Genomic DNA, 14028 nt, shown 5'->3' on the forward strand with positions numbered 1-14028 from the left:
TTTACTCTTAGAACCCTTTTTAAACAATGGAACGACATGAGCAATACGCCAATCCTCCGGCACCATCCCCATTTCTAATGACATTTGAAATATTTCTGTCAGAGCCCCTGCTATTTCCACACTAACTTCCCTCAATGTCCTAGGGAATATCCTGTCAGGACCCGGAGACTTATCCACTTTTATATTCCCTAAAAGTGCCAGTACTTCCTTTTCTTTAATTATCATAGTTTCCATAACTTCCCTACCTGTTTCCTTTATCTTACACAATTCAATATCCTTCTCCTTAGTGAATACCGAAGAAAAGAAATTGTTCAAAATATAAATATTCTGTGCCCCCAAAATTTCACCTTTAAATGACTTCCATTTCTCTATTACATCCTTCCCATAAAACAAATGGTCCCAATCTACTCCTCCTAAGTCCTTTCGCATCTCCTCAAAGTTAACCTTTCTCCAATCAAAAATCTCAACTCTGGGTCCAGACCTATCCTTCTCCATAATTGTATTGAAACTAATGGCATTGTGATCACTGGACCCAAAGTGCTCCCCAACACATACCTCTGTCACCTGACCTATCTCATTCCCTAACAAGAGATCCAACTCTGCCCCTTCTCTGTTTGGTACCTCTATGTATTGCTGCGAAAAACTATCCTGCACACATTTTACAAACTCCAAACCATCTAGCCCTTTTACAGTATGGGCTTCCCAGTCTATTTGTGGAAAATTAAAATCTCCCACAATCACAACCTTGTACTTACTACAAATATCTGCTATGTCCTTACAAATTTGCTCCTCCACTTCTCGCTCCCAATTAGGTGGTCTATAATACGCCCCTATAAGTGTTACTACATCTTTCCCATTCCTCAATTCCACCCAAATAGCCTCCCTAGACGAGCCCTCTAATCTATCCTGCCAGAGCACTGCTATAATATTTGCTCTGACAAGCAATGCAACATCTCCTCCTCTTGTTCCTCTGATTCTATCACACCCAAAGCAACAAAATCTAGGAATATTTAGTTGCCAATCACACCCCTCCTGCAACCATGTTTCACTAATAGCTACAACATCATACTTTCAGGTATGAATCCATGCTCTGAGCTCATCCACCTTTCTTATAATGCTCCTCGCATTAAAATAAATGCATTTAAGAAATTTTCCACCTCTTACTCACTGTTTATCACTAACGATGCAAACAACTTTACTATTTTTTTTCTTCCTTCTCCCCTATATCTGTTCCTACACTCTGGTTCTCCTCCCCCATTGTATCTAGTTTAAATCCACTGGAGCCTCTCTAGCAAACCTACCTGCAAGAATATTTGTCCTCCTCCACTTCAGATGTAAACCGTCCTGCCGGAACAGGTCCCACCTTCCCTGGAAAACTGCCCAATTATCTATAAATCTGAAGCCCTCCCTCCTGCACCATGTCTTCAGTCACGTGTTGATCTGAGCTATCTTACTATTTCTAAACCCGCCTGCACGTGGCACTGGTAGCAATCCTGAGATTGCTATCCTGGAGGTCCTGTCCTTTAACTTGGCACCTAACTCCCTAAACTCACCTTTCAGGACCTCCTCACTCTTCCTACCCACGTTATTGGTCCCTACATGGACCACGATATCCAGCTTCTCACCCTGTCTCTTGAGAATACTGAGAACTCGATCTGAGATATTGCGGACCTTGGCACCAGGGAGACAACAGACCATCCGGGATTCTTGATCTCTTCCACAGAACCTCTTATCTGTCCCCCTTACTATCGAATCTCCTATCACTACTGCTCTCCTATTTTCCCTCCTTCCCTTCTGAGCTGAGGGTCCCATTTCGGTGCCAGAGATGCAACCACTGCAACTTGTCCCTGGTAGGTCGTCCCCATCAACAGTATCTAAAATGATGTACTTATTATTGGTGGGAATGGCCACAGGGGTGCTCTGCTCATTCTGTCTATTCCCCTTCCCTCTCCTGACAGTCACCCAGCTACCTATCTTCTGACTCTTAGGAGTGACTATCTTAAGAGTTGCTCTGTCAGAAAATAACCAACTTGAGAACAGAACTGGGGTGGATGGTGAGGGGGAGCCTGTGGTGTGAGGAATAGAACTGCACACAGTACTCCAAGTTCCCTCATTCAATCTTGAAAGGAGTATTTTAGTTTGGAATGCAATTTGTGCGGTGCCAAATGCTAAGCTGTTGCCCATCTCTTGATGTTGAAATAGCCTCTGCACAGTGCTGTATTCCTTACCCCTTCACAGGGCCATGTCACTGAAGTTGGAAAGCTCAAGGAAAGTGATTGTTCATGGTTAGGTGATGGTCAAGTTTTCTCCTCTGTATCATAGTTTTATTAACATGTGTTAATTCTATGACCCTCTGCACTACTGACTAACAAAAAAACTTCATTTCTATTTTGGAAAATTTAACTGCTTTTGTCTCCATAGCTGCCTTGAAGAGGAAGGCAGGAAGAGTTACAGATTTGCAGAATGCTGTATGTGATCTATGACTCTTGAAGGGAGAGTTAAGGTTATTTTTTTAAAATTTGTGGGATGGGGGTATTTTAGTATGAGCAGTATATTATTGTGCACAAGTATCTGGCACATATACAGCATATGTGTATATATACAGAGCTAGATGGACCCACTACCCTTTGTTTAGATTCATGGTAGGTAATATCAGAGGAAACGCTACTATAACCTACAACAAAATACAGTGGATTCCAGTTAATTGGGACATATCAGGACAGTACATTTTGTCCCAATTAAGCAACCGCCCCAATTAGCAGAAGTTTCATGGAAACAGTTAGAAAGGTATAAAAAAGACAAACTGATTAATGAATTATGTACTTAAATGTAATATAGAATAAATTAGAACACTACCAAAAGCACTACAGTACTATAACGCTGTGTATTAGTTCCATACATGTATTGACGGAGGAATTAGTTCAGTGTACATTGATGTGTTTTTTAATTGACTGTAAATGAACAAAATCAGCACAGACACCTAGTGCGAATGGTGGACTTTCAATGGTCGCATCCTCCAAATCTTTCTTTTAACTGTAACATTCAAGATGATTGTCGATATTTTCAAAATCTTCACAGTCCTTTGCTAAAGTTGTGAAATCATTTAATTTTAACTCCTGGCCATTTCTGACATCTTCAAGCATAGATGCTTGAAACCGCAGTGACCGAACAGTTCTGAATTGTCTTCACTGTTTGAACACAAACATGCAAGTGTTCTCTCTAAGCATGGTGTAGTGTCGCATGATGTACGCATGACTGAAGCTAGCTAGAAAACGTTTGACAATGGTGTCCTGCCCCAATTAAACGGCAGAGTCTCCCAAATAAATAAAGGGAATCCCGACTATTTTCTTGATTTTACTTTTGTTCTTTAAGAGTTGTCCCAAACAAGTGGCTGCCCTGATTAACTGATGGCCCATTGAACTGAAATGCACTGCAATATCATTAAAGATCACACATTTTGTTTCTGAACTGGCTGTGTGCCTTTATATTTTTTATTATGTTTTGGAGGGAAAATGTTAAGTTTGAAATGGTTGCCAATAGAAAAGGAAGGAAATCAATTTAGTTGTTTGTTACTTCAAACCTAATTTGGGGAAAAAAGAATATTAACCTGTTTGCAACTCTGCTTTTTTTTTTATATATATGCAGCCACAAGTAATCCTAATGATCATGAGTCAAATACAGTCCTTTGGATCAGTACCAGAGGGAAAAATCAGTCGGTTTTCAAGTATGACAACTGACTGATACGGAGTAAACACTGCTCATGTTTCAAATAATATTGATTGGTCTGGTGAATTGAGAAGTGAATCCACTGATTTGCAGTTAGATCGTACTGCTAGAGTTGATCTGGCTGTCTACGTAAGGAGAGGAAATACCAGCCAGGATTCCCACTTCCAGTCTCTAAGTAGTTAATCCTAGTGCAGTGTGTTACCAGATAAACAGAAGTCTTAAATCAACTCTGAAGCCCATGATGAAAAAGCCTTTTAACCCTTGGCTGCTTGATTTACATGTTAAAGAATGGCTACTTTGTGAAATACCAAGGCTGAATAGTACCAGAGGAAACAACTTTAAAACTTCAGCATCTTCAGGTAAGATGTATTGACAGCAGACAAGGGCTCCAGGATGTAAGTAATTTTTTTTCTACTTGTAATTACTTACCTTGCTTGCTTGAACCAGAAATACTCATAAAAACAGCAATAGCATTATTTAAACATCGTGACAAGATGAGGATTATGCTAAGAAAAATACACTGCAGTTAGATGCTATTGTATTTTGGACAGTGGAATCTCTTGCTGAAAATTATAACAATACTATCATGGAAATGGAACCCTTGTCTTTATTACAAGTGTCTAAGCAAGCTTTGAGGGTAGTCCATGGACCATTCCTAAGACTGGTTGGTTATTTTCAATCTCGGTCCCATAAACATTTCTTTTCCCATTTCTATACTGTGTTTTTCATTTAGAAGCTAGGTTTATTTCCTTATGACAGAGGAGGAGACATTCAATCCATCATTCAGTCTATGGTGCTTCCCTGTAACATATTCTCTACATGTGCCCATTAATGCCCACCCCGTGATTCTCCCATCAGCCAATTACATCAGGTGTAATTTACAGGAGCCATTAAACAAAACGGGGAGGAAAACTTGTAGCACCTCCAGAGTGCCAGGTCTGTGACTCTGTGACCACACCAAGGAACATAATATCCTATGAGATGCTGAGAACATTATAGATAGAGGTATTGGTGAGGTGATCACTTGTAAGGTGCAGGCTGCCAGATAGTTGGGTGATTATCAGGAAAGATATAGGGAGTAGGCAGACAGTACAAGGATCTCCTGTGGCCTTTTCTCTCAGTAACAAGTATACCTTTTTGGATGCCATTTGGGGAGATGACCTTTTGGAGGGTAGCAACAACAGGCAGGTCTGAGGCACCGCAGGGAGGAGTGGAGTCAGGCACAGAGGTAGTGATAAGAGGCTTGATAGGGGTACAGTCAAGCATTTCTGTGCCATAAGCAAAAGTCTGGGATGATGTGTTGCTTCCCTGGTGCCAGGGTCCTGGTTATCTCACAACAGACACAGGACATTTTGATAGGGAGGTTGAGCAGCTAGAGGCTGTGATCCACGTTGGTGCCAGTGACTTAGGCATGGAGGGAGAAGAGATCCTGCAAAGTGATTTTAGGGAGCCGGGTAATATGTTAGAAAGAAGGCTTCCAGGGTCGTAATCTCAGGATAACCACCCCTGCCATATGCTAGTGAGGCAACAAATAGGAAGATCGTACAGTTCAATATGTGTCTAAGGAGCTGGTGTGGGAGGGAGGGCTTCAGATATCTAGACATTTGGGCTCTCGTCGTGACAGGTGGGACCTATGCAAAAGGGATGGGTAGCACTTGAACTGAAGAGGAAACCAATATCCTCCAGGGGGTTTCGCTATTGCTACTTGGGAGGGTTTCCAGTGGCGGAGGATGTAAACCAGAAGAGCAAGGCAGTAAGGGGAGGGATTGAGGTGAAGGTAGGTATCATGACCAGAGAGTTTGAAAGGAAGGATAGGCAGTTAATGAACCCAGTTGGACTGGCCTCGTCTATTTGCTTCTAAGGCAGATGAACTAAAAAGCTGGATCATTACATGGAACTATGATGTGGCCATCACAGAGACATGGAAAAAGCAAGACAGGACTGGCAGCTCAATATTTCTTCATCTTGATGTTTTAGACATGATAGATAAGGAGGTTAAAATAGTGGAGAATCTGCATTACTACGTTTGTAATTAGTGGAATGTCACTGGAGGGCTCATCCACTGAGGCAATATGGGTAGAGCTCAAAAATAAGAAAAGTGAAGTTGCTCTGAAGGGATTATATGATCAATAGCTTTTATACTTACATTAAAATCAAGGGAATAACTTAGGAAAGAGTTGGGGCACTCAAGGATAAAAGAGGGAATTTCTGCTTGGACTTAGAGGATGCGGGTGATTTATTAAATGAGTACTTTGCATAGCATTCACGAAGGAGAAGGATGTGGCAGTTACTAAGGACAGTGCAGCACATGCTAATGTGCTCAGGCATTTTGAGATCAAAAGATGGGTCTCTCGAAGAGCTTTAAGGTGGATAAGGCCTCAGGACCCGAAGGGGTACATCCCAAGTTATTGAAAGAGGCAAGAGAGGAGATTGCTGGTGCCTTGACAGAGATCTTTGTATCCTCACTAGCAAAAGGTGAGGACCCACAGGACTGGAGAGTGGCCAGTGTTGTTCCTTTGTTCAAGAAGGGAAATAGGGATAATTAAGGAAATTTTAGGCCAGTGAGCCTCACATCACTGGTAAGGAAGCTGTTGGAGAGGATCTTAGGCTTTATAGGATTTGGAAAGGCACGGTGTAATTATGCAGAGTCAACTTGGCTTTGTGCGAGGTAGCTCATGTCTTAGAAATTTGATTGAGTTTTTTAATTAGGAAGTAATAAAGGTTATTGGTGAAGATAGGGCAGTGGATGTTGGGTATTTAATAAGGTCCCTCATGATAGGCAGATCCAGAAGATTAAGAAGCATCGGATCCACGGTGACATGGTAGATAGATTCAGAATTAGCTTGATCTTAGAAGACAGAGACTAGTGGTGGAAGGGAGTTATTCTGGCCATGACTGGTGGTGTTCCGCAGGGATCGGTGTTGGGATGTGGTGGATGCTGATATAAAAGCAGTGTTTAGGAAGCTTTTAGAAAGACAAATGAAGATACAGGGAATGGAAGGATATTGATTATGTGCAGACACAGGCAACTTAGTTAAAATTAGCAATGTTTTTGGCACAGATATTGTGGGCCATGGGCCTGTTCCTGTGCTGTACTGTGTTGTGTTCTAAGATATCATCACTGTCGTAGGGAGAAAGTACGAACTCCATATAGACAGCCTCACAGATTAGGATTGAACCCAGGTCACTGAAATTATGAGAATACTGTCTTAAAATTCTCAGCATCTTTGACTGAATAAGTATTGTGTTGTTTGGTGACAAGCGACTAACATGAAGGTAACACACAGAAGACACAGGAGGAGCTTGGAATTTTTCCCATCAATATTAGTAATCATCATTTTCAAACAATAATAAAATATGATAATGTGTCTCCTTAACGGAAGAATTGATCATTGATCCTATTCTTTTACTTAGTAAGATGGGAAATTTATTACTCTGAAGCTTGACCATCCCTTTTTATGTTCTATTAAGGGTATGATTCAATGCAACAATAGCAATGCCTATCAAACCAATGAGAACTTTAAAGACATAAATGTGCTTAGTGTCATATGTTAGCTTTAGTCTGTTTGAAAATGCATAGCTGAAATGTTTTTCTTTCTAGGTGTGCAGCTTCTTCTCTTTATTGCTGTTCCTACTCAAACTAAAATGAAAACTTGAATTACGGACTACATTTGGACTTTTTGCAGAGTGCATCACCTTTAATAAAATACACCTTCAGTCCCAAGGTTCCCAGCTAATGCTGTCTTGGAACGCATGCATCATGCATACATATACATATATATAAATGACATGTATATATTACATGCAGTTTATTTGATCTTTTAAAACTTGCTTAATAAACAAGTTTATCCCATTATGTAAAGAAAGGAAAAAGTAATCTGTATAAAGATTTTTTTTCATGTAACAAAGGTAGAAAAATAAGTCCTTTTATGTTATGTATAATCAATCAGCCAGTTCTAATATATCGTAGCAGTATGTACTATACACATTTTGGCTCATTCAGAAGAACACATGCGTAGAAATCAATCTCTAAAGGGAGTTCATGCCTGTATCTCTTTCTATATTTTACAGAAATTTTGTTCAGCTCCATGACAGTGAAATCCATTTGATTTGTTACTTTATCATGTTGCATATCCTTGTGTCAGTTCACTTGTTTGCAAATTCATTTGAAGAACTGGAACCTGGTAACATAAAAGTAGATAGGTCCACTTGATTTTATTCTTTAAATTTTTCCCAAAAAATTGATTGAAAATGAAATTAAAAAGTTTAAAAAAAAGTTACAGACCTGGCAAACGTTACCCTTTTTTTTTTCAAAATCCAGTCTTTATAGGTTTGTCCCATCGTCATCAATGAACTGAATTGAGTCGCTGCCAGAGTCCTCAGTGGATGTCCTTACCATTTCTACAGAACATGTTTCTACCTTTTGGGGGTCCATTGTTAATTTTGTGCCTAGAAGTTCAGCCACTCTATCTGGTAAGCAATCAGCGTCTGCTCGCAATGCCATGGGTGCATCAGTTCTCTTGACGCTGAGTTCTCCTGGTTGTCTGTCCTCTTCCAGTTTGGCCAATGTGTTGGGAGGTGAAGGGGCATGTGGGAATTGTTGATGAGGTAACTGACAGCTTCCTGCTGTCACGGGTTGCTTCAGAAGGTGTGGGTCAATGCCTCTGTGATCTGTAGGTTCTGATGAATCCATCAAGGAGTTGAGTGACAAAGAGGCATGAACAGTATATAACTTCATGGAGGGACTGTTCTCATTTGATGCTAATGACCCTGGTGGGTCCAGGTTACTATCGGGCCATGAGCATCGATGCTGCAAGTCGGGCCTCAGCAACGTAGAGCAAGTCAGAGCGGCTGAGGGAGCCCGTGACCTCACCATGCTGCTAAATCCACTGCTGTTGCTGTAGACAGCGGAGAGACTGGGGTTCCTCGCAACCTCTGGAGAGGCAAAGTCATGCCTGTTCCAGGTGAACAAGGGCTTCAAAAGCTGCATCATATCCTGCAGGTCTTTGCTCAGCTGAGTGACTTGATGAGAAAGGTGCAGCATCTGGAAAGTTTCAAAGGTACATTTAATGTCAGAGAAATGTATACAATATACATCCTGAAATGCTTTTTCTTCACAACCATCCACGAAAACAGAGGAGTGCCCCAAAGAATGAACGATAGTTAAATGTTAGAACCCCAAAGTCCGCCCCCCCCCACCAGCTCCCCTCTCTCCCGTGCATAAGTGGCAGCAGCAAGTAAACCAAAGTTAGACAGAAATATTTAGCAAAGATGGAGGAGTGGGAGGGTGAAGGAAGAAAAGAGTGAAGGAAGGCAGGCGGGAGGAAGGAAAGAGGGAGAAGGCGGAAAAAAGGAAGGATGGTAGGAAGAGGAGAGGAGAGTGAGGGATGGAAAGTGGAGAGAGAGGGAGGGAGAGTTGGAGGAGGGAGAGTAAAATGATGGGGGTGTGAGAGCAGGTGGAAGGTTGGAAGAAGGTAGGATAGAGGGAAGGAAGAGAGGGTAGGGTAGGAGGGTGGAAGGGGAGAGGAGGAGCGGAGGTGACGAGAGGAGTGGATAATGGGAAAGATTGAGAGGACAGGGCAGAGGATTGCTGGTTCACACAATTAATATCCAATAGTTCTCATAAGATATATAAAATCAGCTGAAATCAATTGAAATTAACAAACTCCAATTTTCCCTTTTCCCTTGCAGCCCATGAATACTTATTCAAATCCATCAGGGAGCCAATTGTCTCTCTGCCTTCTGTCTTAGAGCAGAATGGGTAAAATTCTGTCAGCAAGACTCGATTCTCACGAGTCCAGACATAGACTACTTGAATGCTCATTGTTATATCCCCAGAAAGTATGTTTTTAATTATTCAGTTGTTCAGTATATTAAATGTAGAATCAGGGGAGTGCCCCATTTAGCACAATCATTTATTATGTTCACGGTTGATCTTGATCTCAACTCCATTTTCCTACATGATCTGATATCCAATATCTTTCGCACCCTCAGCTAATAGCTTTACTGACCTGTAGTTTAAATCTCTATTAAGTATTGAAATTACTGTTTTTGATTGTGGTAATGATTTTACCCTACTGTATGTGTAGCAAGTCAAGTGATGAAAAATGGGTTTGAATTATCTGCAATTAGGGGGAAATTTATTACTGACTACAGATGTTCCCTGTAAACTTACCCAGTCAAATGAAATGTAACTCGATCTCTGTACATACCATGCTTTTCTACATTTAGAACTAATGGTTCCAATTTGGAACACAACCAGATCAGCTGTGTTCGTTGTATCTTTGTGGATCAGGCACTGGCCACTACACTGTTGATACTCCACATTGACTATGGTATGGTGCAACAATCAACTTCCCATCACATTCTGATGCAGGTTCTCTGTTGTTTCAAAGAACCAATTCTGTCATTGTGCCATCTCTACCATGGAAGGAAGTGGAGGAGGTAAAGGTTTTCTTTATTGGAGGAAGAATGCTGGTTTGAGGTTTAAGATTTTACATTAAACTTTCATGGTGCTCTAAAGTTTTAAGGTCTGGTTCCAAGTCTCTACTCGCACAGGCACATAAACAGACCAACATACCAAAATGTGGCACCATCAAGTACCAAATCTCTCAATTTCCACCTGTCACCCCAACCCACTCCCATATCTTTTCAAGATTTTTGGAGAGGGTCTGTACTCCATCTGCTCTAGACTTCGATTCTTGTGGGGAAGACCTAACACATCTCAGTGTGAACACTGAAAATAAAGAGTTAAAGATGTTGGAAGGGTTTTGCCTCACCTCTTGGTTGAGTTTACAAATATGTTGCTTGGTCTCTTCTGTCACTCCTGGAAAAAAAATAAAGTATCAATCACTTACATGATGAGAATCAATACTATACAACATAAAAAAGCTGTAAATAATGAGTGTAAACTAAGCACAAGTATTAGACTTACTAGAAAATAAAATTTCCTTTCAAAATGTATTCAGAACATTAGAAATAGGAGCAAGAGTTCTCACAACCCATCCAGTCTCCTGAGCTACTGAATAAGATTATGGCTGAACTAATGCTGGCCTCAACCGTATTTCCTTGCTCTTTTCCCACAATATTCTTAACAACCCTGCTGAGAATTCCAAAGATTTATGAACTCAGTTAAGAAATTCATCCTCTTCAGTGAAGGATATGGCCCATTGCGGGTAAAACCGTCCTAACCACTGAGCACAACTATAGTAAGTCCCTGGGTTAAGAACATCTGACATATGGACAACTTGTACTTACGAATGGACTGCCATAAAGCCTATTATATTAAAAATTTGAGTTAAGTACAATGGTTTGTAATAACGAATGCACGCACTACTTTGTGACACTCATGAAAACATTGCGCAGCTTCAGTGGTTCGTTGACTCGAGGAAGGAGAATGCCATCTGCAATTTTAAGTCTGATCACGTTGCCGTTAACACTGTGTTGAGTGCGTAACTTTGTATTTGGCTTAAATTTTTCTCTTATTTACCCTTGCTACCATGCCTCCAAAGCGTAAATCCGATGCACGTGCTGGTGATGCATCAAAGAAAAGGAAAAAGATCACAATTGAAAATAAAGTGGAAATAATAAATCAATCGGAAAGAGGTGAAACGCCACCGGTCATTGGAAAAGCATTAGACTACAGTTGGTCAATGCTCGGAACAATTTTAAAGGATAAAGTGAGAATAATGGAGCATGTGAAAGGCCCTGCCCCGATGAAAGCTGCAATCATTACTAAGCAACGCAGTGGTATAATTATTGAAATGGAAAAGCTATTGATAATTTGGTTAGATGATCAAAATCAGCGTAATATGCCTATTAGCCTTACTTTAGAGCAAGAAAAGACTGAAAGGTAAAATATATACACTATATACTAAGACAAACATTTGACTAACTGACACTAAATAAGAACCGTATGTACCTGTTCTGACTTAGCTACAAATTCGACTTAAAGACAGACTTAGGAACAGATCTCGTTCATAACCCAGGGACTGCCTGTACATGAAACATTGTCACAGGAAAGCAGCATCCATCGTTGGGGTACCTACTACACAGGACATCCTCTCTTCTCAGGAAGAAGGTGCAGGACCCTCTGGATCCACACCACCAGGTTCAGGAACAGTTATTACCCCTCAACCATCAGGCTCTTGAACTAGATTCGATAACTTCACTCAACTTCACTTGCCCCATCATTGAAATATTCCCACAACCTATGGACTCACTTTCAAGGACACTTCATCTCATATTCTCGATAGTTATTGCTTATTAATTTAACATTATTTCTTTCTTTTTGTATTTGCACAGTTGGTTGTTTTTTTGTACATCCAAGTTGGTGCAGTCTTTCATTGATTCTTTATGGTTATTATTCCATTATGAATTAGTTGTGCATGCCTGCAAGAAGATGAATCTTAAATTGGTCACTAATTTACTACCAGGCTCAAGGACAGTTTCTAAACCAATATTATATGACTTGAATAGACCTTTTGAACTATAAGATGGACCATTGACCTCACACTCCACCTTGTAGTGGCATTGCACCTGATTGTCTACCTGTACTGCACATTCTCTGCAAGTGTAACACTACATTCTGCACTCTGTGTAAAAACACAGAACACACAACACAGCACGATACAGGCCCTTCAGTCCCCGCTGCTGTGCTGACTTTTTAACCTACGCTAAAGATTAGCTTTACTCATCACATATACATTGAAATATGTAGTGAACTGCGTGCTTGCTTCAGGGATGTCACGGGGCAGTTCGCAAATGCCACCGTGCTTGTGGCACCCACAACTCATTAACGTTAACTCGTACGTCTTTGGAAACGTGGGAGGTAATTGGAGCACTGGGTGGAAACCCACGTGGTCACAAGGAGAACGTACAAACTCCTTACAGTCAGTGGCAGCTGCAGCTGTAAACCTTTGCACTAACCGCTTTGCCTCTGTGTCAATCAATCCACAATCAATTTAACCCTTCCCATCTACTCAGCCCATAACCCTCTACTTTTCTTTCATTGATGTGCCTATCTGAGTCTCTTAAGTGTCCCTATTGTATCAGCCTCTGCCACAATCTCTGGTAGACCATTCCAGATACTTACCCACTCCGTGTAAAAAATCTACCTCTGCTATCTCCCCTAAACTTCCCTCCACTCAGCTTAAAAGGATGCCTATTGTATTAGCCATTGCCACCCTGGGGAAAATGGCACTGTCATTTTATCCATGTCCCTTATAATCTTATGCACCTCTATCGCTGTCCCTCATCTTCCTCTGCTCCAAAGAGAAAAGCCCTCACTTCTTCAACCAATATTCTCTTATCCAGGCAGCATCATGGCAAATCTCCTCTGCACCCTCTCTAAAGTTTTCACATCCTTCCTATAATGAGCTGACTTTATTTTACCTTCTACTGTCTCGATGTCCTGCTATAATGAAATTACCCGTATCGTATGGGTGGCAGGGAATGCAAAATACTTCACTGTACCTTGGCACATGTGAAAATTGCAAACCAACTACCAATTGTTCAGGAACTATATGCCCAAGTTGTAGATTCTCCACAAGAAAAAGAACACATACATAGAGTATAGCTTATCAATACCAATCAGCATTTTGTGTTTTAGTAAGACCACCTCTCACTTCTCTAACAAAACCGGCTCAATGTTTCCTTGTCTGACAATCCCTTCATTACAGGAAAGATAACAGTTGATCTTCTCTGAACCGGCTCCTAATATAGCCCCTCATTTACAAATTCAACACAGTTTGCAGGAATTTAATTGCCTGTTACATGGAGGCTCCGTCATCGTGCCCGATGCCGGCCCCCTAGGCCTGAGTTGACGTAGTAGTAGTCGTACACCACTGGCATTTAGGGCAGCAATGAAGGTCCTCATCTCTGGCGGTGTTCAGAGCTTCCTTCATCCTGTCAGTATTTCCTCTTAGTATTCACTACTGTCAGTAATGCAAGTCACTGAGGAATACCATCACATGCAGATGTAGAAGGATTCTTCATTGCAGTTTCCGTAACAATTTTGTTTTACCAGTCAGGTTTGTTAGCCCTGAGCTGAACCCCCGAACCTGGAGGACTGGTGGACCACTCTTGGTTTATCCTCTACCCTTTGACATGTTTGGCATGGGTGACCCTACCAAGAGGCAAACCATAAAGCCCTGACTCCAGCCAACGTAGCCCTCCGGGTGGTTGAGGCACGTATGCCTCCAACCAAAACAAGGCTGTGGTCCTCTTGAAGGTTAGTCTCACCTAAAATTGCTGTAAAGCTAATTAACTTTCATGCTTTGCAATAGAAAAACAAATTTTCCA

At 41.2% G+C, this 14028-nt stretch overlaps 1 protein-coding gene across 1 annotated transcript in view; it reads right to left on the bottom strand.

Annotated features, from left to right (window-relative positions):
* Positions 1 to 7653: 7653 nt before the first annotated feature.
* Positions 7654 to 14028, bottom strand: part of kcnh3 (potassium voltage-gated channel, subfamily H (eag-related), member 3) — a 636348-nt gene continuing 629973 nt past the window's right edge. The window contains exons 14-16 of the mRNA XM_072259611.1: positions 10506 to 10552; positions 8012 to 8770; positions 7654 to 7907 (exon numbers count right to left, since the gene is read on the bottom strand). Of these exons, the coding sequence (XP_072115712.1) occupies positions 8051 to 8770; positions 10506 to 10552 (767 nt within the window). The 3' untranslated portion in view covers positions 7654 to 7907; positions 8012 to 8050. The remainder of the gene's footprint in view (positions 7908 to 8011; positions 8771 to 10505; positions 10553 to 14028) is intronic.

This window comes from Mobula birostris, chromosome 6 (assembly GCF_030028105.1).
Source record: "Mobula birostris isolate sMobBir1 chromosome 6, sMobBir1.hap1, whole genome shotgun sequence".
In the NCBI taxonomy this organism is placed as follows: domain Eukaryota; kingdom Metazoa; phylum Chordata; class Chondrichthyes; order Myliobatiformes; family Myliobatidae; genus Mobula; species Mobula birostris.